This window comes from Salmo salar, chromosome ssa09 (assembly GCF_905237065.1).
Source record: "Salmo salar chromosome ssa09, Ssal_v3.1, whole genome shotgun sequence".
Classification (NCBI taxonomy): domain Eukaryota; kingdom Metazoa; phylum Chordata; class Actinopteri; order Salmoniformes; family Salmonidae; genus Salmo; species Salmo salar.
Genome location: NC_059450.1, coordinates 154,092,655 through 154,118,198, shown reverse-complemented (window position 1 = coordinate 154,118,198; position 25,544 = coordinate 154,092,655). Strand labels below are relative to the sequence as shown.

The 25,544-nt window shown below is 41.7% G+C and overlaps 1 protein-coding gene across 2 annotated transcripts in view; it reads right to left on the bottom strand.

The window, feature by feature from the left end:
* Positions 1–10,875: 10,875 nt before the first annotated feature.
* Positions 10,876–25,544, bottom strand: part of LOC106613322 (collagen alpha-1(XXVI) chain) — a 69,435-nt gene continuing 54,766 nt past the window's right edge. The window contains exons 12-14 of one of the 2 annotated variants that reach the window (XM_045724852.1): positions 12,728–12,772; positions 11,403–11,493; positions 10,876–11,241 (exon numbers count right to left, since the gene is read on the bottom strand). In XM_045724852.1, the coding sequence (XP_045580808.1) occupies positions 11,054–11,241; positions 11,403–11,493; positions 12,728–12,772 (324 nt within the window). In that variant the 3' untranslated portion in view covers positions 10,876–11,053. The remainder of the gene's footprint in view (positions 11,242–11,402; positions 11,494–12,727; positions 12,773–25,544) is intronic. The other variant, XM_045724851.1, reaches the window with a different exon arrangement.

Genomic DNA, 25,544 nt, shown 5'->3' with positions numbered 1-25,544 from the left:
CCATCTATATACACCATCTTTATACACCATCTATATACACACTCTATATACACACCATCTATATACACCATCTATATACACACACCATCTATATACACACACCATCTATATACACACCATCTATATACACCATGTATATACACACACCATCTATATACACCATCTATATACACACACCATCTATATACACACACCATCTATATACACACCATATATATACACCATCTATATACACTCACCATCTATATACACTCACCATATTTATACACCATCTATATACACCATCTATATACACACACCATCTATATACACACTCTATATACACACCATCTATATACACTACCATATTTATACACCATCTATATACACACTCTATATACACACCATCTATTTACACACACCATCTATATACACCATCTATATACACACCATCTATATACACCATCTACATACACACACCATCTATATACACCATCTATATACACACACCATCTATATACACCATCTATATACACACACCATCTATATACACCATCTATATTCACACACCATCTATTTTCACCATCTATATACACACACCATCTATATACACCATCTATATACACACACCATCTATATTCACCATCTATATCACCATCTATATACACACACCATCTATATACACACACCATCTATATACACACCATCTATATACACTACCATATTTATACACCATCTATATACACACTCTATATACACACCATCTATTTACACACACCATCTATATACACCATCTATATACACACCATATATATACACCATCTATATACACACACCATCTATATTCACCATCTATATCACCATCTATATACACACACCATCTATATACACCATCTATATACACACACCATCTATATTCACCATCTATATCACCATCTATATAATTTCATCATACATAGCCCTTTTTAATTTATTCCAGGCTTTATTTAAATATTCCGCAAACGGAAATACACAATGGACAATAAAAGATTTACGTTTCTCCTCATCACTCAGCTACATAATACCAGGGTATATCTGGTGGTCTGTCTCCTCATCGCTCATCACATAATACCAGGGTATATCTGGTGGTCTGTCTCCTCATGGCTCAGCTACATAATGCCAGGGTATATCTGGTGGTCTGTCTCCTCATCACTCAGCCAGATAATGCCAGGGTATATCTGGTGGTCTGTCTCCTCATCGCTCAGCTACATAATACCAGGGTATATCTGGTGGTCTGTCTCCTCATCGCTCAGCTACATAATACCAGGGTATATCTGGTGGTCTGTCTCCTCATAGCTACATAATACCAGGGTATATCTGGTGGTCTGTCTCCTCATCACTCAGCTACATAATACCAGGGTATATCTGGTGGTCTGTCTCCTCATCGCTCATCACATAATACCAGGGTATATCTGGTGGTCTGTCTCCTCATGGCTCAGCTACATAATACCAGGGTATATCTGGTGGTCTGTCTCCTCATAGCTACATAATACCAGGGTATATCTGGTGGTCTGTCTCCTCATCACTCAGCCACATAATACCAGGGTATATCTGGTGGTCTGTCTCCTCATCACTCAGCCACATACTGCCAGGGTATATCTGGTGGTCTGTCTCCTCATCGCTCAGCCACCAGACCTGTTTCAATACGCAGAGTCAATTTCCCTGATCGTACCTGTGCACATAGCGATCTCTTGCTTTTAGGTAGGTTATACATAATAGATCTCTCACACACCAATTCATCCTTAATTAAAAAAAAGTTTTCTTCATATTTCATCAACAGTTGTTTTTTTAATCATATCTATGTCTCCCTTAATTTGGTTTTCGTATAGATGTTCACAGTCAGACATTTCAGTTGCCAAGGCTCCCCCTATAGATAGATCCCATAGAAAAACTGTACGAGCTCTTCTGGCAGTTGACCTACAGTCTATTCCAAAGTCTCACCATACACACCTTCCATCTCACCTCACAGGGTTCCCAGCCCATGTCCCCAGTTATTGCAAGTATAGGTGCAAACTTGTGGACCCCTAAAAAGTAACATACTGCTCTGTTATGAACATGTTTGTTTTTGAGATACCTCTTAGCACCCCAACACTCCTGCTGAATAGTCCAGAACAAGGCACGCGCATGTCTGATACAGTTTGGAATAGGTGGCATAACCAATATCTTTGATTGGTTTTGTTTTTCCGATAAAACTCCCCCAAGAGCTCTACTTCCTGAGTCGGCCAGGGCAGATGTTCCGTATAGAAAGGTAATATGTTCATCAATAAAAACACCTAGATATTTATAAATGCTCTCTATTTACAAAATCAAAAGCTTTCTGGAAAAAAACAAAACATGCTAGGCTTGTCTAGAAATACAGACTGAAGAACGATAACCACGCAAAGCCCTCACAATTGTACACAAAATATGTATTCGATACAGGGGTTACACTGAAAATGTATGTTTTTTATTTATTTAACTAGGCAAGTCAGTTAAGAACAAATTCTTATTTACAATGATGGCCTAGGAACAGTGGCCTTGTTCAGGGGCAGAAGGACAGATTTTTACCTCGTCAGCTCGGGGGTTCGACCTTACAACCTTTTGGTTACTAGTCCAACGCTCTAACCACTAAGCCACCTGCCGCCATTTAATGTAATAAAAGGAGTACATCAACATCAACATCATTACCCGGTCATTAATTCTGCCATGATTACTACAAGATTTAGATAGATGGCTAAACTAACTTACCTAGCAATCTATAAAATGTCAACTGACATGGCTAATTGAGTGACTGTCTGTGACTGACATAACAAGAGGAAACTGCTGATGCCCAACCGTGTCTAAATGATACCTGGTGTATTATACTATCCTAACTAACAGGAAGTTGAGACCACGCCGGACTTCCTTCAAAATATATATTTTTTTTTAATAAAAAAACGAACAAAAACAGAGCAGAACAGATCAGAACAGATCAGAACCCAGTCACAGCCGATCAGAACCCAGCCACAGCAGATCAGAACCCAGTCACAGCAGATCAGAACCCAGCCACAGCAGATCAGAACCCAGCCACAACCGATCAGAACCCAGCCACAACAGATCAGAACCCAGCCACAGCCGATCAGAACCCAGCCACAGCAGCAGGACATCTGACAGAGCCTCAGAGTTTGAGCCAGGTGGTTTCAGCTGAGCCAAAATACAATTGTTCCACTTTTTACTTATTTTCTTTGTGTGCACCAGATGCTATCCATTTCATTCCAGTTATTTTTAGCGGCGCTGCTTGGCAGTCATGTTTCACCTCAGCTTTAACAGAGCAGAGGAGGGAGAGTGGCTCTGACAGGTCAACATGAGGTAAGCAGGAAGGTTATCCAAAAACCTGCAGAACAGCACAGAGCATAGTCTGGTTTCAGCTCTCAGAGAAGTCAAACCACAGCTCTGAGAGTTTTACAGAATGAAAGCAAAAAGGCAGACAGGCAGACAGACGGGCAGGCGGACAGACAGACAGGCAGGCAGACAAGCACTGTGTGTGTTTATCACAGTAGGGAAGGGAAGGGAGTCCTTCATACTGACCACAACATATCACCAGGCTGTGTGGTTCATTCATACTGACCACAACATGTCATCAAGCTGTATGGTTCATTCATACTGACCACAACATATCATCAAGCTGTATGGTTCATTCATACTGACCACAACATATCATCAGGCTGTATGGTTCATTCATACTGACCACAACATGACATCAGGCTGTATGGTTCATTCATACTGACCACAACATATCATCAGGCTGTATGGTTCATTCATACTGACCACAACATGACATCAGGCTGTATGGTTCATTCATACTGACCACAACATGACATCAGGCTGTATGGTTCATTCATACTGACCACAACATGTCATCAGGCTGTATGGTTCATTCATACTGACCACAACATGTCATCAGGCTGTATGGTTCATTCATACTGACCACAACATATCATCAGGCTGTATGGTTCATTCATACTGACCACAACATGACATCAGGCTGTATGGTTCATTCATACTGACCACAACATATCATCAGGCTGTATGGTTCATTCATACTGACCACAACATATCATCAGGCTGTATGGTTCATTCATACTGACCACAACATGACATCAGGCTGTATGGTTCATTCATACTGACCACAACATATCATCAGGCTGTATGGTTCATTCATACTGACCACAACATATCATCAGGCTGTATGGTTCATTCATACTGACCACAACATATCATCAGGCTGTATGGTTAATTCCCAGATGTTTTTAAATAGAGGAAGGGGAGGTATAGACATTAATTACATAAAACATAAATTCCATAAAGGAAATTAACTAGAGTGCCCAGCACCCCATGTGTTAATGTTAAGCAATGAATTGAACGATTGTATTCCACAGAGGTAAAACCCACGGCAGTATGAATACATGTTGATTCAATGTGTTCAACTTGTGCCCAGAAGAAAGAATACAGTACTAGTATATTTGTAAAAATTGCACATCCAGTCATGGAATATTTAAAGGATTACTTTCTGCAGGCTTTTTGATAGTATACTTTTCCATTTCCTCCCTGACCTCCTCTGCCCTCTCAGACACACACACGGATGGACGCATGCATGGGCACACACACTCGTACACACAGAGCATACACACACACAAACACACACACACACACACACACATGGGCGCAGAATAAGTTAGAGGAAAAACAAAAAGAAATGGAGGAACTTATTCAAAAAAGATCAAGTGTAATATATTTTAAAAATACAGTGAAATGGATGGAATATGGGGGAAAATGCACAAATTTATTTTTTAATCTTCAACATAGAAATGATACCAAAAATTATTTACTGAAACTTGTTACAAATGATGGCGTCACCCATGATTCACCAAACTATATTTTGATAGAGGAAGCACAGTATTTTAAGCATGTGTTTTTGTTTCAGTCTCCTCCATCTCCGGTAACTCAAGCTAATTGTACGGATTTGTTTCCTATTAATATTGTAAAATTAACAGCCGTACAGAAAGACTCATGTGAAGGTAAAATTACAGAGGAGGAACTTCTTGATGCAATCAAAGCCTTTAAATCCGGGAAAACTCCAGGGCTGGATGGCATACCAGTGGAAGGATACAAAACGTATTTTTTTTTACGTATTCAGTGGAACATTATTAGCAGTTTTTAACCACTCCTATAAAAATGATAGATTATCAGATACTCAACAAGAAGGTCGGATTTCATTATTACTGAAACAGGATCCAAGTGGTAAATATAAAGAACCAGTCCATTTAAAAAAATTGGAGACCTCTTACACTTCAGTGTTGTAATGCAAAAAATTCTAGCAGAGTGCATAGCGCATAGAATTTAAAAGGTATTGTCAGATATTATTCAACCTAATCGGACATGTTTTTTTTTTACCTGGATGATACATTGGAGATAATATAAGACAAGCACCGGAAACAAAAAGAACACTATGAAAAATCTGGGAAACCAGGCATGGTATTCATAGCTGACTTTGAAAACGCTTTTGATAAAGTATGACTGGAATTTATATATAAATGCCTGGAATATTTATATTTTGGAGAATCTTTTATACAATTGTTTAAAGTCAACGTATAATAATCCTAGGTGTAAAATAGTAAATAATGGCTACATCTCAGAAAGTATTAAAACTGTCAAGAGGAGTAAAACAAGGTTGTCCACTATCGGCATATCTATTTATTATGGAAATGTTAGCTGTTAAAATCAGATCCAACAATAATATTAAGGGGTTAGAAATCCAGGGCTTAATAAAAACAAAGGTGTCATTGTACACTGATGATTCATGTTTTCTATTAAATCCACAATTTGGATCCATCCACAGCCTCATAGAGGATCTAGATACTTGTTCTAACCTCTCTGGATTACAACCAAATTATGATGTGTATTATATTACGTATTGGATCAGAAAAAAAATAGAAATTTTACATTACCGTGTAGTTTACCAATAAAATGGTCTGACGGTGATGTGGACATACTCAGTATTCATATCCCAAAAGAAATGATCTCACCACAATACATTTTTTATATGAAGTTAGCAAAAATAGATAAGATCTTGCTACTATGGAAAGGAAAATACCTGTCAATTTGTGGAAAAATCACAATGATTAACTCTTTAGTCATATCCCCTTATGGCCTTCCTTACACATAGCGACCTGTTTTTTAAAATTATATGAGCAAAAAATATTCCATTTTATTTGGAACGGCAACCCAGACAAAATTAAACAGGCCTATTTATACAATGAATATGAATTTGGAGGGCAGAAATGAATAAATATGAATGCATTAGAAGTCTCACTAAAGGCTTCAGTCATACAAAAGTTATACTTAAATCCGAACTGGTTCTCTAGCAGATTAGGAAGAATGTCTCACCCCATGTTCAAGAATGACCTTTTTCCCTTTTTTCAGATTACAAACTCTCACTTTCGGTTATTTGAAAATGAAATAATCTCCAAAATATCGCTATTTTTTAAAAACGGGATCGAAAAGTGCAATTTTTGTTTAATCCATCAAAAAAGACAAAACAAATAATACAACAAATATTGTGGTTAAACTCAGATATACTAATTGGTACAAAAAGAATAATAATAATACAGAAAAGTATAATCGTTGTAAATTATTTCATAAATAGGACTGGTGGAGTTATGTCACACATGCATCTAACAAAAATATATGTAAATGTCTGCTCTACCCAAAATTACAACCAACAATCAAGGATCTCTCTATACTTTGCTCCATTCATCTTTGCCTCGATCCTGACTCGTCTCCCAGTCCCTGCCGCTGAAAAACATCCCCACAGCATGATGCTGCCACCACCGTGCTTCACTGTAGGGATAGTGCCAGGTTAGCAAAACATTTATAAATACCTGTTTTAACTTTGTCATAATGGGGTATTGTGTGTAGATTGATTAGGGAAAACATTTATTTAATACATTTTAGAATAAGGCTGTAATGTAACAAAATGTGGAAAAAGTCTGAATACTTTTTGCTTTCTGAATGCACTGTAGCTTGTTTTTTGGTCGCAGGTCCAGAAATGGCTGAAGAATTGCAACATTTACCTGTAGCTAACTCTGCAATTAGCATTGCTGGGTGATTTGAAAAGTCATAGTCTTCAATCAATAATATAATAACACTTTTAGTAACATTGTTTATCTTTAATTTACAGTCTGTAGAAACTATGAGAATACAAAGGTTCAGAACTTTTGTGAAACATCACAGCACAGCACAGGCAAATTATATATATAAAAATGGATGTGTTAAGATATAGATGGGAGGGGTTGAATGGAGCTGAAGGGTAGGACTAAAAACAACAAGATAACTAATGTAAAATACACTGTGTCCATAAAGTGTATATAGGTTCAGAACATTTGTGAAACAGCACAGTTAAAAATATACAGTGGGGGAAAAAAGTATTTGATCCCCTGCTGATTTTGTATGTTTGCCCAATTACAAAGAAATGATCAGTCTATAATTTTAATAGTAGGTTTATTTGAACAGTGAGAGACAGAATAACAACAAAAAATCCAGAAAAACGCATGTCAAAAATGTTATAAATTGATTTGCATTTTAATGAGGGAAATAAGTATTTGATCCCTCTGCAAAACATGACTTAGTACTTGGTGGCAAAACCCTTGTTGGCAATCACAGAGGTCAGACGTTTCTTGTAGTTGTCCACCAGGTTTGCACACATCTCAGGAGGGATTTTGTCCCACTCCTCTTTGCAGATATTCTCCAAGTCATTAATTAAGGTTTCGAGGCTGACGTTTGGCAACTCGAACCTTCAGCTCCCTCCACAGATTTTCTATGGGATTAAGGTCTGGAGACTGGCTAGGCCACTCCAGGACTTTAATGTGCTTCTTCTTGAGCCACTCCTTTGTTGCCTGGACCATGTGTTTTGGGTCATTGTCATGCTGGAATACCCATCCACGACCCATTTTCAATGCCCTGGCTGAGGGAAGGAGGTTTTCACCCAAGATTTGACGGTACATGGCCCCGTCCATCGTCTTTTTGATGTGGTGAAGTTGTCCTCTCCCCTTAGCAGAAAAACACCCCCAAAGCATAATGTTTCCACCTCCATGTTTGATGGTGGAGATGGTGTTCTTGGGGTCATAGGCAGCATTCCTCGTCCTCCAAACACGGCGAGTTGAGTTGATGCCAAAAAGCTCAATTTTGGTCTCATCTGACCACAACACTTTCACCAGTTGTTCTCTGAGTCATTCAGATGTTCATTGGCAGACTTCAGACGTGTCTGTATATGTATTCTTGAGCAAGGGGACCTTGCGGGCGCTGCAGGATTTCAGTCCTTTACGGCGTAGTGTGTTACCAATTGTTTTCTTGGTGACTATGGTCCCAGCTGCCTTGAGATCATTGACAAGATCCTCCCGTGTAGTTCTGGCCTGTATCCTCACCGTTCTCATGATCATTGCAACTCCACGAGGTGAGATCTTGCATGGAGCCCCAGGCCGAGGGATATTGACAGTTCTTTTGTGTTTCTTCCATTTGCGAATAATCGCACCAAATGTTGTCACCTTCTCACCAAGCTGCTTGACGATGGTCTTGCAGCCCATTCCAGCCTTGTGTAGGTTTACAATCTTGTCCCTGACATCCTTGGAGAGCTCTTTGGTCTTGGCCATGGTGGAGAGTTTGGAATCTGATTGATTGATTGCTTCTGTGGACAGGTGTCTTTTTTACAGGTAACAAGCTGCGGTTAGGAGCAATCCCTTTAAGAGTTTATACAGCTCGTTACCTGTATAAAAGACACCTGGGAGCCAGAAATCTTTCTGATTGAGAGGGGGTCAAATACTTATTTCTCTCATTAAAATGCAAATCAATTTATAACATTTCTGACATGCGTTTTTCTGGATATTTTTGTTGTTATTCTGTCTCTCTGTTCAAATACTGTTCAAATAAACCTACCATTAAAATTATAGACTGATCCTTTCTTTGTCAGTGGGCAAACATACAAAATCAGCAGGGGATCAAATACTTCCCCCCCATTGTATGGCAAATAGAAATCAAACTGGATGGTCTTCAGAGCTAGATGGGAGAGGTCGAGGGTAGATGAGGCATGGGACTGGATGGTCTTCAGAGCTAGATGGGAGAGGCCGAGGGTAGATGAAGCATGGGACTGGATGGTCTTCAGAGCTAGATGGGAGAGGCCGAGGGTAGATGAAGAATGGGATAATAAACAAACAAAAGATTCCTATTGTAAAATACATTGTGTCCGTATGTAACGACTTTTGACGGAAGGAGTTGACCAAAGCGCAGCGTGGTAAGTGCTCATGATTTATTAAACAAAGAAACACTCGAACAACAATAACAAAACGAAAAGCCAACACTTCCGTCAGGTACAAAATACAAAACAGAAAACAACTACCCACAAACACAGGTGGGGAAAAAGGCTGCCTAAGTATGATTCCCAATCAGAGACAACGATAGACAGCTGCCTCTGATTGGAAACCATACTCGGCCAAAACAAAGAGATAAAATGCATAGAATGCCCACCCCATGATCTAACCAAATAGAGAAAAAACACAGCTCTCTAAGGTCAGGGCGTGACACCGTAAAATGTTTATAGTATGTATGTAAAATGTATATAATATGTATAAGCTGGAAGTAGAAGCTTAAGTGTTGTTGTTCATTAGTTTACTCCAATTAGGGGAGGTGGGAAGGTTAGGGGAACATAATAAAGGAAAATATACTTTAAAATATATATATACTGTACCTATCAAAAGTTTGGACACACCTACTCATTCATGGGTTTTTCTCTATTTTTACTATTTTCTACATTGTAGAATAATAGTGAAAACATCACTATGAAGAAACACACATGGAATCACGTAGTAACCAAAAAAGTGTTAAAGAAATCAAAATATATTTTAGATTTTAGATTCTTCAAAGAAGGCGCCCTTTGCCTTGATGACAGCTTTGCACACTCTTGGCATTCTCTCAACCAGCTTCACCTGTAATGCTTTTCCTACAGTTTTGAAGGAGTTCCCGCATATGCTGAGCATTTGTTGGCTGCTTTTCCTTCACTCTGCGATCCAACTCATCCCAAACCATCTCAATTGGGTTGAGGTCCGCTGAGTTTGGAGGCCAGGTCATCGGATGCAGCACTCCATCACTCTCCTTCTTGGTCAAGGAGCCCTTAAACAGCCTCGAGGTGTGTTGGGTCATTGTGCTGTTGAAAAACAAATGATAGTCCCACTAAGCGCAAACCAGATGGGATGGCGTATCACTGCAGAATGCTCTGATAGCCATGCTGGCTAAGTGTTCCTTGAATTCTAAATAAATCACTGACAGTGTAACCAGGAATTCACCCCCACACCTCGTCCTCCATCCTTCACGTTGGGAACCGATCTAGGCAAACCTGGCTTCGGGACAAGACTCTGAATATCCTTGAAAGGCCCAGCCAGAGCCCGGACTTGAGCCCGATCTAACATCTCTGGAGAGACCTGAAAATAGCTGTGCAGCAAAGCTCCCCATCCAACCTGACAGAGCTTGAGAGGATCTGCAGAGAGGAATGGGAGAAACTCCCCAAATACAGGTGTGCCAAGCTTGTAGCGTCATACCCAAGAAGACTCAAGGCTATAATCGCTGCCAAAGGTGCTTCAACAAAGTACTGAGTAAAGGGTCTGAATACTTATGTAAATGTGATGTGATGTGATGTTTTTTATTTGTAATAAATGTGCAAACATTTTTAAAAACCTGTTTTCGCTTTGACATTATGAGATATTGTGTGTAGATTAATGAGGGCAAAAAACAATTTAATCAATTTTAGAATAAGGCTGTAACGTAACAAAATGTGGAAAAAGTCAAGTGGTCTGAATACTTTCTGAATGCACATATACTGTATATATATATATATATATATATATATATTAAAACAATGTATGGGGGTTTGGAAATGATGCAGACAATTACATTGATGAAAGGTGAAATCTATCTGCAATATTAAAGCTGATCTACCCCTAAAGAAAATCAAAACACTTTCATTGGTGTCTTAAAAAAGACCTCGTCTCTGTCTGACCACCTCTACAGGGAGATTGTTTCCTTGAGGATTGGAGGAGAGTTGGAGAGGCTGAAGTCGTCCTGTCTTGATGGTGAACTCGGCCTTCCTGGTCCTGATGGCAGGAAATGAGAAGGAGACTGGTAGGCTCTCTAGTCCAGAGCCTGATTCCACTGGACTCTCTGCATACAGAAAAGGACAATGGAGAGATAGAGTCTCACTCTATCGCCTTGACCCAATCAATACTATTATGCAAATCATGTGTTCCAGAATCAAAAACCCCTCCCTCTTTACCGTGGATGCCAATCATGTCTTCCAGAATCAAAAACCCCTCCCACTTTACCGTGGATGCCAATCATATGTTCCAGAATCAGAACTCTCTCTGCCAGGATCTTGAGAGCTTCCCTCAGCTGCTGCACTCCTTCAGCGCCCCCCTGAGAGACAGACAGAGACAGACAGAGACAGACAGTCCTTCAGTTCCCCCCTGAGAGACAGACACTCCTTCAGCGCCCCCCTGAGAGACAGACAGAGACAGACAGAGACAGACAGTCCTTCAGTTCCCCCCTGAGAGACAGACAGAGACAGACAGAGACAGACAGTCCTTCAGTTCCCCCCTGAGAGACAGACAGAGACAGACACTCCTTCAGCGCCCCCCTGAGAGACAGACAGAGACAGACACTCCCTCAGTTCCCCCTCTGAGAGACAGACAGAGACAGACAGTCCTTCAGTTCCCCCTCTGAGAGACAGACAGAGACAGACAGAGACAGACACTCCTTCAGCGCCCCCTGAGAGACAGACAGAGACAGACAGAGACAGACACTCCTTCAGTTCCCCCCTGAGAGACAGACAGAGACAGACAGAGACAGACACTCCTTCAGCGCCCCCCTGAGAGACAGACAGACAGACACTCCTTCAGTTGCCCCCTGAGAGACAGACAGAGACAGACAGAGACAGACACTCCTTCAGTTGCCCCCTCAGAGACAGAAAGAGACAGACAGAGACAGACACTCCCTCAGTTCCCCTCTGAGAGACAGACAGACAGACACTCCTTCAGCGCCCCCCTGAGAGACAGACAGAGACAGACACTCCCTCAGTTCCCCCCTGAGAGACAGACAGAGACTCCTTCAGTTCCCCCCTGAGAGACAGACAGAGACAGACACTCCTTCAGTTCCCCCCTGAGAGACAGAGACAGACACTCCTTCAGCACCACCTCTGAGAGACAGACAGAGACAGACAGAGACAGACACTCTTTCAGCGCCCCCCTGAGAGACAGACAGAGACAGACACTCCTTCAGTTCCCCCCTGAGAGACAGACAGAGACAGACACTCCTTCAGCGCCCCCCTGAGAGACAGACAGAGACAGACAGAGACAGACAGTCATTCAGCGCCCCCCTGAGAGACAGACAGAGACAGACACTCCTTCAGTTCCCCCCTGAGAGACAGACAGAGACAGACACTCCTTCAGCGCAGCCCGGAGAGACAGACAGAGACAGACAGTCCTTCAGCGCCCCCCTGAGAGACAGACAGAGACAGACAGAGACAGACACTCCTTCAGTTCCCCCCTGAGAGACAGACAGACACTCCCTCAGTTATACCCCTCTGACAGACAGACAGAGACAGACACCTCCATGGGCAAAAAGAGCCATAAATACATAATGCAGTGCATACCTCAGATAAACCCTCTCCTGGCTCTCCCTTCTGCCCAGACTGCCCCTGTAAACACATTGACACATACATTACCATTACAAAACTAATTGCAAAAATCACTGAAATTGGAGACTTATATCTCACTAACTTTAAGCATCAGCTGTCAGAGCAGCTTACCGATCGCTGCAGCTGTACATAGCCCATCTGTAAATAGCCCATCCAACCAACTACCTACCTCATCCCCATATTTGTTTTGTTTTTCTGCTCTTTTGCACACCAGTATTTCTACTTGCACATCCTCATCAGCACATCTATCACTCCAGTGTTCATTTGCTAAATTGTAATTATTTCACCACTATGGCCTATTTATTGCCTTACCTCCTTACTTAATTTGCACACACTGTATACAGATTTTTGTATTGTATTATTGACTGTATGTTTGTTTATTCCATGTGTAACTCTGTGTTGTTGTTTGTGTCGCACTGCTTTGTTTTATCTTGGCCAGGTCGCAGTTGTAAATGAGAACTTGTTCTCAACTGGCCTACCTGGTTAAATAAAGGTGAAATAAAATAAATAAAATAACAGAGGCAACAAACATAGACTATCCTACCTACAATATGCATAATGTCTGAGTACGGCGTGAAATACTATGTTCAAGACTAGGAGGTCAAATCCATGTGTGTGTGTGTGTGTGTTTATGTGTGTGTGTGTGTGTGTGTGTGTGTGTGTGTGTGTGTGTGTGTGTGTGTGTGTGTGTGTGTGTGTGTGTGTGTGTGTGTGTGTGTGTGTGCAAGTGTGCCAGGGTTACCGTTAGGAAAATGTGACGCCAGACAACGTGACTGGGAAGATTTAAATTTACCGGCCATTTGAGAAATGTACCGGACCCATCTGCATTGGATGCATCACCTATTAGGGCATCGATCCACTGTGCTCAGAATAACAGTATTCACAGATATATAGTAATGCATCTTAGCAGAACATGCAACTCATGTAATAAAGCAGCCAATATTAACCTGGGAAAACACCATTATAAACAGAGCACCTGGGAAAACACCATTCTAAACAGAACACCTGGGACAACACCATTCTAAACAGAACACCTGGGAAAACACCATTCTAAACAGAACACCTGGGAAAACACCATTCTAAACAGAGCACCTGGGACAACACCATTCTAAACAGAGCACCTGGGACAACACCATTCTAAACAGAGTACCTGGGAAAACACCATTCTAAACAGAACACCTGGGAAAACACCATTCTAAACAGAGCACCTGGGACAACACCATTCTAAACAGAGCACCTGGGAAAACACCATTCTAAACAGAACACCTGGGAAAACACCATTCTTAACAGAACACCTGGGAAAACACCATTCTAAACAGAACACCTGGGAAAACACCATTCTAAACAGAACACCTGGGACAACACCATTCTAAACAGAACACCTGGGAAAACACCATTCTAAACAGAACACCTGGGACAACACCATTCTAAACAGAACACCTGGGACAACACCATTCTAAACAGAACACCTGGGAAAACACCATTCTAAACAGAGCACCTGGGAAAACACCATTCTAAACAGAACACCAGGGACAACACCATTCTAAACAGAACACCTGGGAAAACACCATTCTAAACAGAACACCTGGGACAACACCATTCTAAACAGAACACCTGGGAAAACACCATTCTAAACAGAACACCTGGGAAAACACCATTCTAAACAGAACACCTGGGACAACACCATTCTAAACAGAACACCTGGGAAAACACCATTATAAACAGAGCACCTGGGAAAACACCATTCTAAACAGAACACCTGGGACAACACCATTCTAAACAGAACACCTGGGAAAACACCATTCTAAACAGCACACCAGGGACAACACCATTCTAAACTGAGCACCTGGGAAAACACCATTCTAAACAGAACACCTGGGACAACACCATTCTAAACAGAACACCTGGGAAAACACCATTCTAAACAGAACACCTGGGACAACACCATTCTAAACAGAACACCTGGGAAAACACCATTCTAAACAGAACACCTGGGAGAACACCATTCTAAACAGAGCACCTGGAAAAACACCATTCTAAACAGAGCACCTGGGACAACACCATTCTAAACAGAACACCTGGGACAACACCATTCTAAACAGAACACCTGGGAAAACACCATTCTAAACAGAACACCTGGGAGAACACCATTCTAAACAGAGCACCTGGAAAAACACCATTCTAAACAGAGCACCTGGGACAACACCATTCTAAACAGAACACCTGGGACAACACCATTCTAAACAGAACACCTGGTTAAACACCATTCTAAACAGAACACCTGGTTAAACACCATTCTAAACAGAACACCTGGGAAAACACCATTCTAAACAGAACACCTGGTTAAACACCATTCTAAACAGAACACCTGGGACAACACCATTCTAAACAGAACACCTGGGAAAACACCATTCTAAACAGAACACCTGGGAAAACACCATTCTAAACAGAACACCTGGGAAAACACCATTCTAAACAGAACACCTGGGAAAACACCATTCTAAACAGAGCACCTGGGAAAACACCATTCTAAACAGAACACCAGGGACAACACCATTCTAAACAGAACACCTGGGAAAACACCATTCTAAACAGAGCACCTGGGAAAACACCATTCTAAACAGAACACCTGGGACAACACCATTCTAAACAGAACACCTGGGAAAACACCATTCTAAACAGAGCACCTGGGAAAACACCATTCTAAACAGAACACCTGGGACAACACCATTCTAAACAGAGCACCTGGGAAAACACCATTCTAAACAGAACACCTGGGAAAACACCATTCTAAACAGCACACCTGGTTAAACACCATTCTAAACAGAACACCTGGGACAACACCATTCTAAACAGAACACCTGGGAAAACACCATTCTAAACAGAACACCTGGGACAACACCATTCTAAACAGAACACCTGGGACAACACCATTCTAAACAGAACACCTGGGACAACACCATTCTAAACAGAACACCTGGGACAACACCATTCTAAACAGAGCACCTGGGAAAACACCATTCTAAACAGAACACCTGGGACAACACCATTTTAAACAGAACACCTGGGAAAACACCATTCTAAACAGAACACCTGGGAAAACACCATTCTAAACAGAACACCTGGGACAACACCATTCTAAACAGAGCACCTGGGAAAACACCATTCTAAACAGCACACCAGGGACAACACCATTCTAAACTGAGCACCTGGGAAAACACCATTCTAAACAGAACACCTGGGACAACACCATTCTAAACAGAACACCTGGGAAAACACCATTCTAAACAGAACACCTGGGACAACACCATTCTAAACAGAACACCTGGGAAAACACCATTCTAAACAGAACACCTGGGAGAACACCATTCTAAACAGAACACCTGGGAAAACACCATTCTAAACAGAGCACCTGGGACAACACCATTCTAAACAGAACACCTGGGACAACACCATACTAAACAGAACACCTGGGAAAACACCATTCTAAACAGAACACCTGGGAGAACACCATTCTAAACAGAGCACCCGGAAAAACACCATTCTAAACAGAGCACCTGGGACAACACCATTCTAAACAGAACACCTGGGACAACACCATTCTAAACAGAACACCTGGTTAAACACCATTCTAAACAGAACACCTGGTTAAACACCATTCTAAACAGAACACCTGGGAAAACACCATTCTAAACAGAACACCTGGTTAAACACCATTCTAAACAGAACACCTGGGACAACACCATTCTAAACAGAACACCTGGGAAAACACCATTATAAACAGAGCACCTGGGAAAACACCATTCTAAACAGAACACCTGGGACAACACCATTCTAAACAGAACACCTGGGAAAACACCATTCTAAACAGAGCACCTGGGAAAACACCATTCTAAACAGAACACCAGGGACAACACCATTCTAAACAGAACACCTGGGAAAACACCATTCTAAACAGAGCACCTGGGAAAACACCATTCTAAACAGAACACCTGGGACAACACCATTCTAAACAGAACACCTGGGAAAACACCATTCTAAACAGAACACCTGGGAAAACACCATTCTAAACAGAACACCTGGGAAAACACCATTATAAACAGAGCACCTGGGAAAACACCATTCTAAACAGAACACCTGGGACAACACCATTCTAAACAGAACACCTGGGAAAACACCATTCTAAACAGCACACCAGGGACAACACCATTCTAAACTGAGCACCTGGGAAAACACCATTCTAAACAGAACACCTGGGACAACACCATTCTAAACAGAACACCTGGGAAAACACCATTCTAAACAGAACACCTGGGACAACACCATTCTAAACAGAACACCTGGGAAAACACCATTCTAAACAGAACACCTGGGAGAACACCATTCTAAACAGAGCACCTGGAAAAACACCATTCTAAACAGAGCACCTGGGACAACACCATTCTAAACAGAACACCTGGGACAACACCATTCTAAACAGAACACCTGGGAAAACACCATTCTAAACAGAACACCTGGGAGAACACCATTCTAAACAGAGCACCTGGAAAAACACCATTCTAAACAGAGCACCTGGGACAACACCATTCTAAACAGAACACCTGGGACAACACCATTCTAAACAGAACACCTGGTTAAACACCATTCTAAACAGAACACCTGGTTAAACACCATTCTAAACAGAACACCTGGGAAAACACCATTCTAAACAGAACACCTGGTTAAACACCATTCTAAACAGAACACCTGGGACAACACCATTCTAAACAGAACACCTGGGAAAACACCATTATAAACAGAGCACCTGGGAAAACACCATTCTAAACAGAACACCTGGGACAACACCATTCTAAACAGAACACCTGGGAAAACACCATTCTAAACAGAGCACCTGGGAAAACACCATTCTAAACAGAACACCTGGGAAAACACCATTCTAAACAGAACACCTGGGAAAACACCATTCTAAACAGAGCACCTGGGAAAACACCATTCTAAACAGAACACCTGGGACAACACCATTCTAAACAGAACACCTGGGAAAACACCATTCTAAACAGAGCACCTGGGAAAACACCATTCTAAACAGAACACCTGGGACAACACCATTCTAAACAGAGCACCTGGGAAAACACCATTCTAAACAGAACACCTGGGAAAACACCATTCTAAACAGCACACCTGGTTAAACACCATTCTAAACAGAACACCTGGGACAACACCATTCTAAACAGAACACCTGGGAAAACACCATTCTAAACAGAACACCTGGGACAACACCATTCTAAACAGAACACCTGGGACAACACCATTCTAAACAGAACACCTGGGACAACACCATTCTAAACAGAACACCTGGGACAACACCATTCTAAACAGAGCACCTGGGAAAACACCATTCTAAACAGAACACCTGGGACAACACCATTTTAAACTGACCTGGGAAAACACCATTCTAAACAGAACACCTGGGAAAACACCATTCTAAACAGAACACCTGGGACAACACCATTCTAAACAGAACACCTGGGAAAACACCATTCTAAACAGCACACCAGGGACAACACCATTCTAAACAGAGCACCTGGGAAAACACCATTCTAAACAGAACACCTGGGACAACACCATTCTAAACAGAACACCTGGGAAAACACCATTCTAAACAGAACACCTGGGACAACACCATTCTAAACAGAACACCTGGGAAAACACCATTCTAAACAGAACACCTGGGAGAACACCATTCTAAACAGAGCACCTGGAAAAACACCATTCTAAACAGAGCACCTGGGACAACACCATTCTAAACAGAACACCTGGGACAACACCATTCTAAACAGAACACCTGGGAAAACACCATTCTAAACAGAACACCTGGGAGAACACCATTCTAAACAGAGCACCTGGAAAAACACCATTCTAAACAGAGCACCTGGGACAACACCATTCTAAACAGAACACCTGGGACAACACCATTCTAAACAGAACACCTGGTTAAACACCATTCTAAACAGAACACCTGGTTAAACACCATTCTAAACAGAACACCTGGGAAAACACCATTCTAAACAGAACACCTGGTTAAACACCATTCTAAACAGAACACCTGGGACAACACCACTCTAAACAGAACACCTGGGAAAACACCATTATAAACAGAGCACCTGGGAAAACACCATTCTAAACAGAACACCTGGGACAACACCATTCTAAACAGAACACCTGGGAAAACACCATTCTAAACAGAGCACCTGGGAAAACACCATTCTAAACAGAACACCGGGACACACCATTCACCTGGGAAAACACCATTCTAAACAGAGCACCTGGGAAAACACCATTCTAAACAGAACACCTGGGACAACACCATTCTAAACAGAACACCTGGGAAAACACCATTCTAAACAGAACACCTGGGAAAACACCATTCTAAACAGAGCACCTGGGAAAACACCATTCTAAACAGAACACCTGGGACAACACCATTCTAAACAGAGCACCTGGGAAAACACCATTCTAAACAGAACACCTGGGAAAACACCATTCTAAACAGCACACCTGGTTAAACACCATTCTAAACAGAACACCTGGGACAACACCATTCTAAACAGAACACCTGGGAAAACACCATTCTAAACAGAACACCTGGGACAACACCATTCTAAACAGAACACCTGGGACAACACCATTCTAAACAGAACACCTGGGACAACACCATTCTAAACAGAACACCTGGGACAACACCATTCTAAACAGAGCACCTGGGAAAACACCATTCTAAACAGAACACCTGGGACAACACCATTTTAAACTGACCTGGGAAAACACCATTCTAAACAGAACACCTGGGAAAACACCATTCTAAACAGAACACCTGGGACAACACCATTTTAAACTGACCTGGGAAAACACCATTCTAAACAGAACACCTGGGAAAACACCATTCTAAACAGAACACCTGGGACAACACCATTCTAAACAGAACACCTGGGAAAACACCATTCTAAACAGAACACCTGGGACAACACCATTCTAAACAGAACACCTGGGACAACACCATTCTAAACAGAACACCTGGGAAAACACCATTCTAAACAGAACACCTGGGACAACACCATTCTAAACAGAACACCTGGGAAAACACCATTCTAAACAGAACACCTGGGACAACACCATTCTAAACAGAACACCTGGGACAACACCATTCTAAACAGAACACCTGGGAAAACACCATTCTAAACAGAGCACCTGGGAAAACACCATTCTAAACAGAACACCTGGGACAACACCATTCTAAACAGAACACCTGGGAAAACACCATTCTAAACAGAACACCTGGGAAAACACCATTCTAAACAGAACACCTGGGACAACACCATTCTAAACAGAACACCTGGGAAAACACCATTCTAAACAGAGCACCTGGGAAAACACCATTCTAAACAGAACACCTGGGACAACACCATTCTAAACAGAACACCTGGGAAAACACCATTCTAAACAGAACACCTGGGAAAACACCATTCTAAACAGAGCACCTGGGAAAACACCATTCTAAACAGAACACCTGGGACAACACCATTCTAAACAGAGCACCTGGGAAAACACCATTCTAAACAGAACACCTGGGAAAACACCATTCTAAACAGCACACCTGGTTAAACACCATTCTAAACAGAACACCTGGGACAACACCATTCTAAACAGAACACCTGGGAAAACACCATTCTAAACAGAACACCTGGGACAACACCATTCTAAACAGAACACCTGGGACAACACCATTCTAAACAGAACACCTGGGACAACACCATTCTAAACAGAACACCTGGGACAACACCATTCTAAACAGAGCACCTGGGAAAACACCATTCTAAACAGAACACCTGGGAGAACACCATTTTAAACTGACCTGGGAAAACACCATTCTAAACAGAACACCTGGGAAAACACCATTCTAAACAGAACACCTGGGACAACACCATTCTAAACAGAACACCTGGGAAAACACCATTCTAAACAGAACACCAGGGAAAACACCATTCTAAACAGAACACCTGGGACAACACCATTCTAAACAGAACACCTGGGAAAACACCATTCTAAACAGAACACCAGGGACAACACCATTCTAAACAGAACACCTGGGACAACACCATTCTAAACAGAACACCTGGGAAAACACCATTCTAAACAGAACACCTGGGACAACACCATTCTAAACAGAACACCTGGGAAAACACCATTCTAAACAGAACACCTGGGACAACACCATTCTAAACAGAACACCTGGGACAACACCATTCTAAACAGAACACCTGGGAAAACACCATTATAAACAGAGCACCTGGGAAAACACCATTCTAAACAGAACACCTGGGACAACACCATTCTAAACAGAACACCTGGGAAAACACCATTCTAAACAGAGCACCTGGGAAAACACCATTCTAAACAGAACACCAGGGACAACACCATTCTAAACAGAACACCTGGGAAAACACCATTCTAAACAGAGCACCTGGGAAAACACCATTCTAAACAGAACACCTGGGACAACACCATTCTAAACAGAACACCTGGGAAAACACCATTCTAAACAGAACACCTGGGAAAACACCATTCTAAACAGAGCACCTGGGAAAACACCATTCTAAACAGAACACCTGGGACAACACCATTCTAAACAGAGCACCTGGGAAAACACCATTCTAAACAGAACACCTGGGAAAACACCATTCTAAACAGCACACCTGGTTAAACACCATTCTAAACAGAACACCTGGGACAACACCATTCTAAACAGAACACCTGGGAAAACACCATTCTAAACAGAACACCTGGGACAACACCATTCTAAACAGAACACCTGGGACAACACCATTCTAAACAGAACACCTGGGACAACACCATTCTAAACAGAACACCTGGGACAACACCATTCTAAACAGAGCACCTGGGAAAACACCATTCTAAACAGAACACCTGGGACAACACCATTTTAAACTGACCTGGGAAAACACCATTCTAAACAGAACACCTGGGAAAACACCATTCTAAACAGAACACCTGGGACAACACCATTCTAAACAGAACACCTGGGAAAACACCATTCTAAACAGAACACCAGGGAAAACACCATTCTAAACAGAACACCTGGGACAACACCATTCTAAACAGAACACCTGGGAAAACACCATTCTAAACAGAACACCAGGGACAACACCATTCTAAACAGAACACCTGGGACAACACCATTCTAAACAGAACACCTGGGAAAACACCATTCTAAACAGAACACCTGGGAAAACACCATTCTAAACAGAACACCTGGGAAAACACCATTCTAAACAGAGTACCAGGGAAAACACCATTCTAAACAGAGCACCTGGGACAACACCATTCTAAACAGAACACCTGGGACAACACCATTCTAAACAGAACACCTGGGACAACACCATTCTAAACAGAGCACCTGGGACAACACCATTCTAAACAGAACACCTGGGAAAACACCATTCTAAACAGAACACCTGGGAAAACACCATTCTAAACAGAACACCTGGGAAAACACCATTCTAAACAGAACACCTGGGACAACACCATTCTAAACAGAGCACTTGGGAAAACACCATTCTAAACAGAACACCTGGGAAAACACCATTCTAAACAGAACACCTGGGAAAACACCATTCTAAACAGAACACCTGGGACAACACCATTCTAAACAGAACACCTGGGACAACACCATTCTAAACAGAACACCTGGGACAACACCATTCTAAACAGAGCACCTGGGAAAACACCATTCTAAACAGAACAACTGGGACAACACCATTCTAAACAGAACACCTGGGAAAACACCATTCTAAACAGCACACCTGGGACAACACCATTCTAAACAGAACACCTGGGAAAACACCATTCTAAACAGAGCAGCTGGGAAAACACCATTCTAATCAGAACACCTGGGACAACACCATTCTAAACAGAGCACCTGGGAAAACACCATTCTAAACAGAACACCTGGGACAACACCATTCTAAACAGAACACCTGGGACAACACCATTCTAAACAGAACACCTGGGACAACACCATTCTAAACAGAACACCTGGGACAACACCATTCTAAACAGAACACCAGGGAAAACACCATTCTAAACAGAACACCTGGGAAAACACCATTCTAAACAGAACACCTGGGACAACACCATTCTAAACAGAACACCTGGGACAACACCATTCTAAACAGAACACCTGGGACAACACCATTCTAAACAGAACACCTGGGAAAACACCATTCTAAACAGAACACCTGGGACAACACCATTCTAAACAGAACACCTGGGACAACACCATTCTAAACAGAACACCTGGGAAAACACCATTCTAAACAGAACACCTGGGACAACACCATTCTAAACAGAACACCTGGGACAACACCATTCTAAACAGAGCACCTGGGAAAACACCATTCTAAACAGAACACCTGGGACAACACCATTCTAAACAGAACACCTGGGAAAACACCATTCTAAACAGAACACCTGGGACAACACCATTCTAAACAGAACACCTGGGAAAACACCATTCTAAACAGAACACCTGGGACAACACCATTCTAAACAGAACACCTGGGACAACACCATTCTAAACAGAACACCTGGGACAACACCATTCTAAACAGAACACCTGGGACAACACCATTCTAAACAGAACACCAGGGAAAACACCATTCTAAACAGAACACCTGGGAAAACACCATTCTAAACAGAACACCTGGGACAACACCATTCTAAACAGAACACCTGGGACAACACCATTCTAAACAGAACACCTGGGACAACACCATTCTAAACAGAACACCTGGGACAACACCATTCTAAACAGAACACCTGGGAAAACACCATTCTAAACAGAACACCTGGGACAACACCATTCTAAACAGAACACCTGGGACAACACCATTCTAAACAGAGCACCTGGGAAAACACCATTCTAAACAGAACACCTGGGACAACACCATTCTAAACAGAACACCTGGGAAAACACCATTCTAAACAGAACACCTGGGACAACACCATTCTAAACAGAGCACCTGGGAAAACACCATTCTAAACAGAACACATGATAGCGGTTGCATATGTGACAAAGGAGAAAATCGCTGTTAGAAACTTAGAAAGAGGGGGAATCTAAAGATGCAACAACTAGGATGGGAGAGAAATACTGGTTAAGTTGATATGAAAACAATAGAACAGGACGGAAATGGCATAGCGGTGGGTGCGATAGTTAAGAAAATTGAAATAAAATTGGCAAATATATATAATTACTTCTGTATATACAGAAATAAATACAATCATTCAAGCGTGACTTAGACACAAAGGATTTTTTGTTGTTGTTGTTGCTGTGGATTATTTCAAATCACAAGCTTGTAGGCCTCTGCGTATTTGGGAAGCACGCAATTTGGGCATCTTGCTTTGCAAGAGGCCTAGCTGATTATTGAGTTGTGGCTGTCAGTGAAAAACATTTAAAATATGTGTGACGATAATGTGTCTTGAGTATAATATAAAATGTTGAGACAAGAAGAAGGGGAGGGGTGTGTGTCGGCGATATAGGCAAGTCTCTGTCAAGAATGGCTCAGCTGTCTCCCGACAATTCTTGCACCTTCATTGTACGAATTGTTTGCCCTTTTATTTTTTGAATACAAATTCCCCATTACATATGTCACCAGTAATAAATGTACTTTCAATCCCCGTCATTTGCTTACTCTAATATCTGTTAATACATGCATTTGCAGAGTTCACAGCCTGTTCAACTTTTGGTTTATTTTGTTAGGTTCTGACAGAGTAAACTCAGACAACTTGTAAAAGCTCAAACTAAAGATATTTACCCACTGGGTCACACAGCTGCAAAGACAAAGAAATTTTTACACAAGCACATATATTTATACCTTCCTCCTATGCTGAGTCGACTCCTTGTACCTAGAAAAGCGGCGATGTCAATAAAAAATTAAAAATAAAACTATATATATATATATATATATATATATATATATATATATTGTTTTATTTTTAATATTTTTATTTCACCTTTATTTAACCAGGTAGGCTAGTTGAGAACAAGTTCTCATTTACAACTGCGACCTGGCCAAGATAAAGCAAAGCAGTTCGACACATACAACAACACAGAGTTACACATGGAATAAACAAACATACAGTCAATAATACAATAGAGAAAGTCTATATACAGTGTGTGCAAATGAGGTAGGATCACGGAGGTAAGGCAATGAATAGGCCATAGTGGATAAATAATTACAATATAGCAAATAAACACTGGCGTGATAAATGTGCAGAAGATGAGTGTGCAAGTAGAGATACTGGGGTGCAAAGGAACAAAATAAATAAAATAAATAACAGTATGGGGATGAGGTAGTTGGATAGGGCATTTACAGATGGGCTGTGTACAGGTGCAGTGATCTGTGAGCTGCTCTGACAGCTGGTGCTTAAAGCTAGTGAGGGAGGTAAGAGTCTCCAGCTTCAATGATTTTTACAATTCGTTCCAGTCATTGGCAGCAGAGAACTGGAAGGAAAGGCGGCCAAAAGAGGAATTGGCTTTGGGGGTGACCAGTGAAATATACCTGCTGGAGCGCGTGCTACTGGTGGGTGCTGCTATGGTGACCAGCAAGCTGAGATAAGGCGGAGCTTTACCTAGCAAAGACTTATAGATGACCTGGAGCCCGTGGGTTTGGCGACGAATATGAAGCGAGGGCCA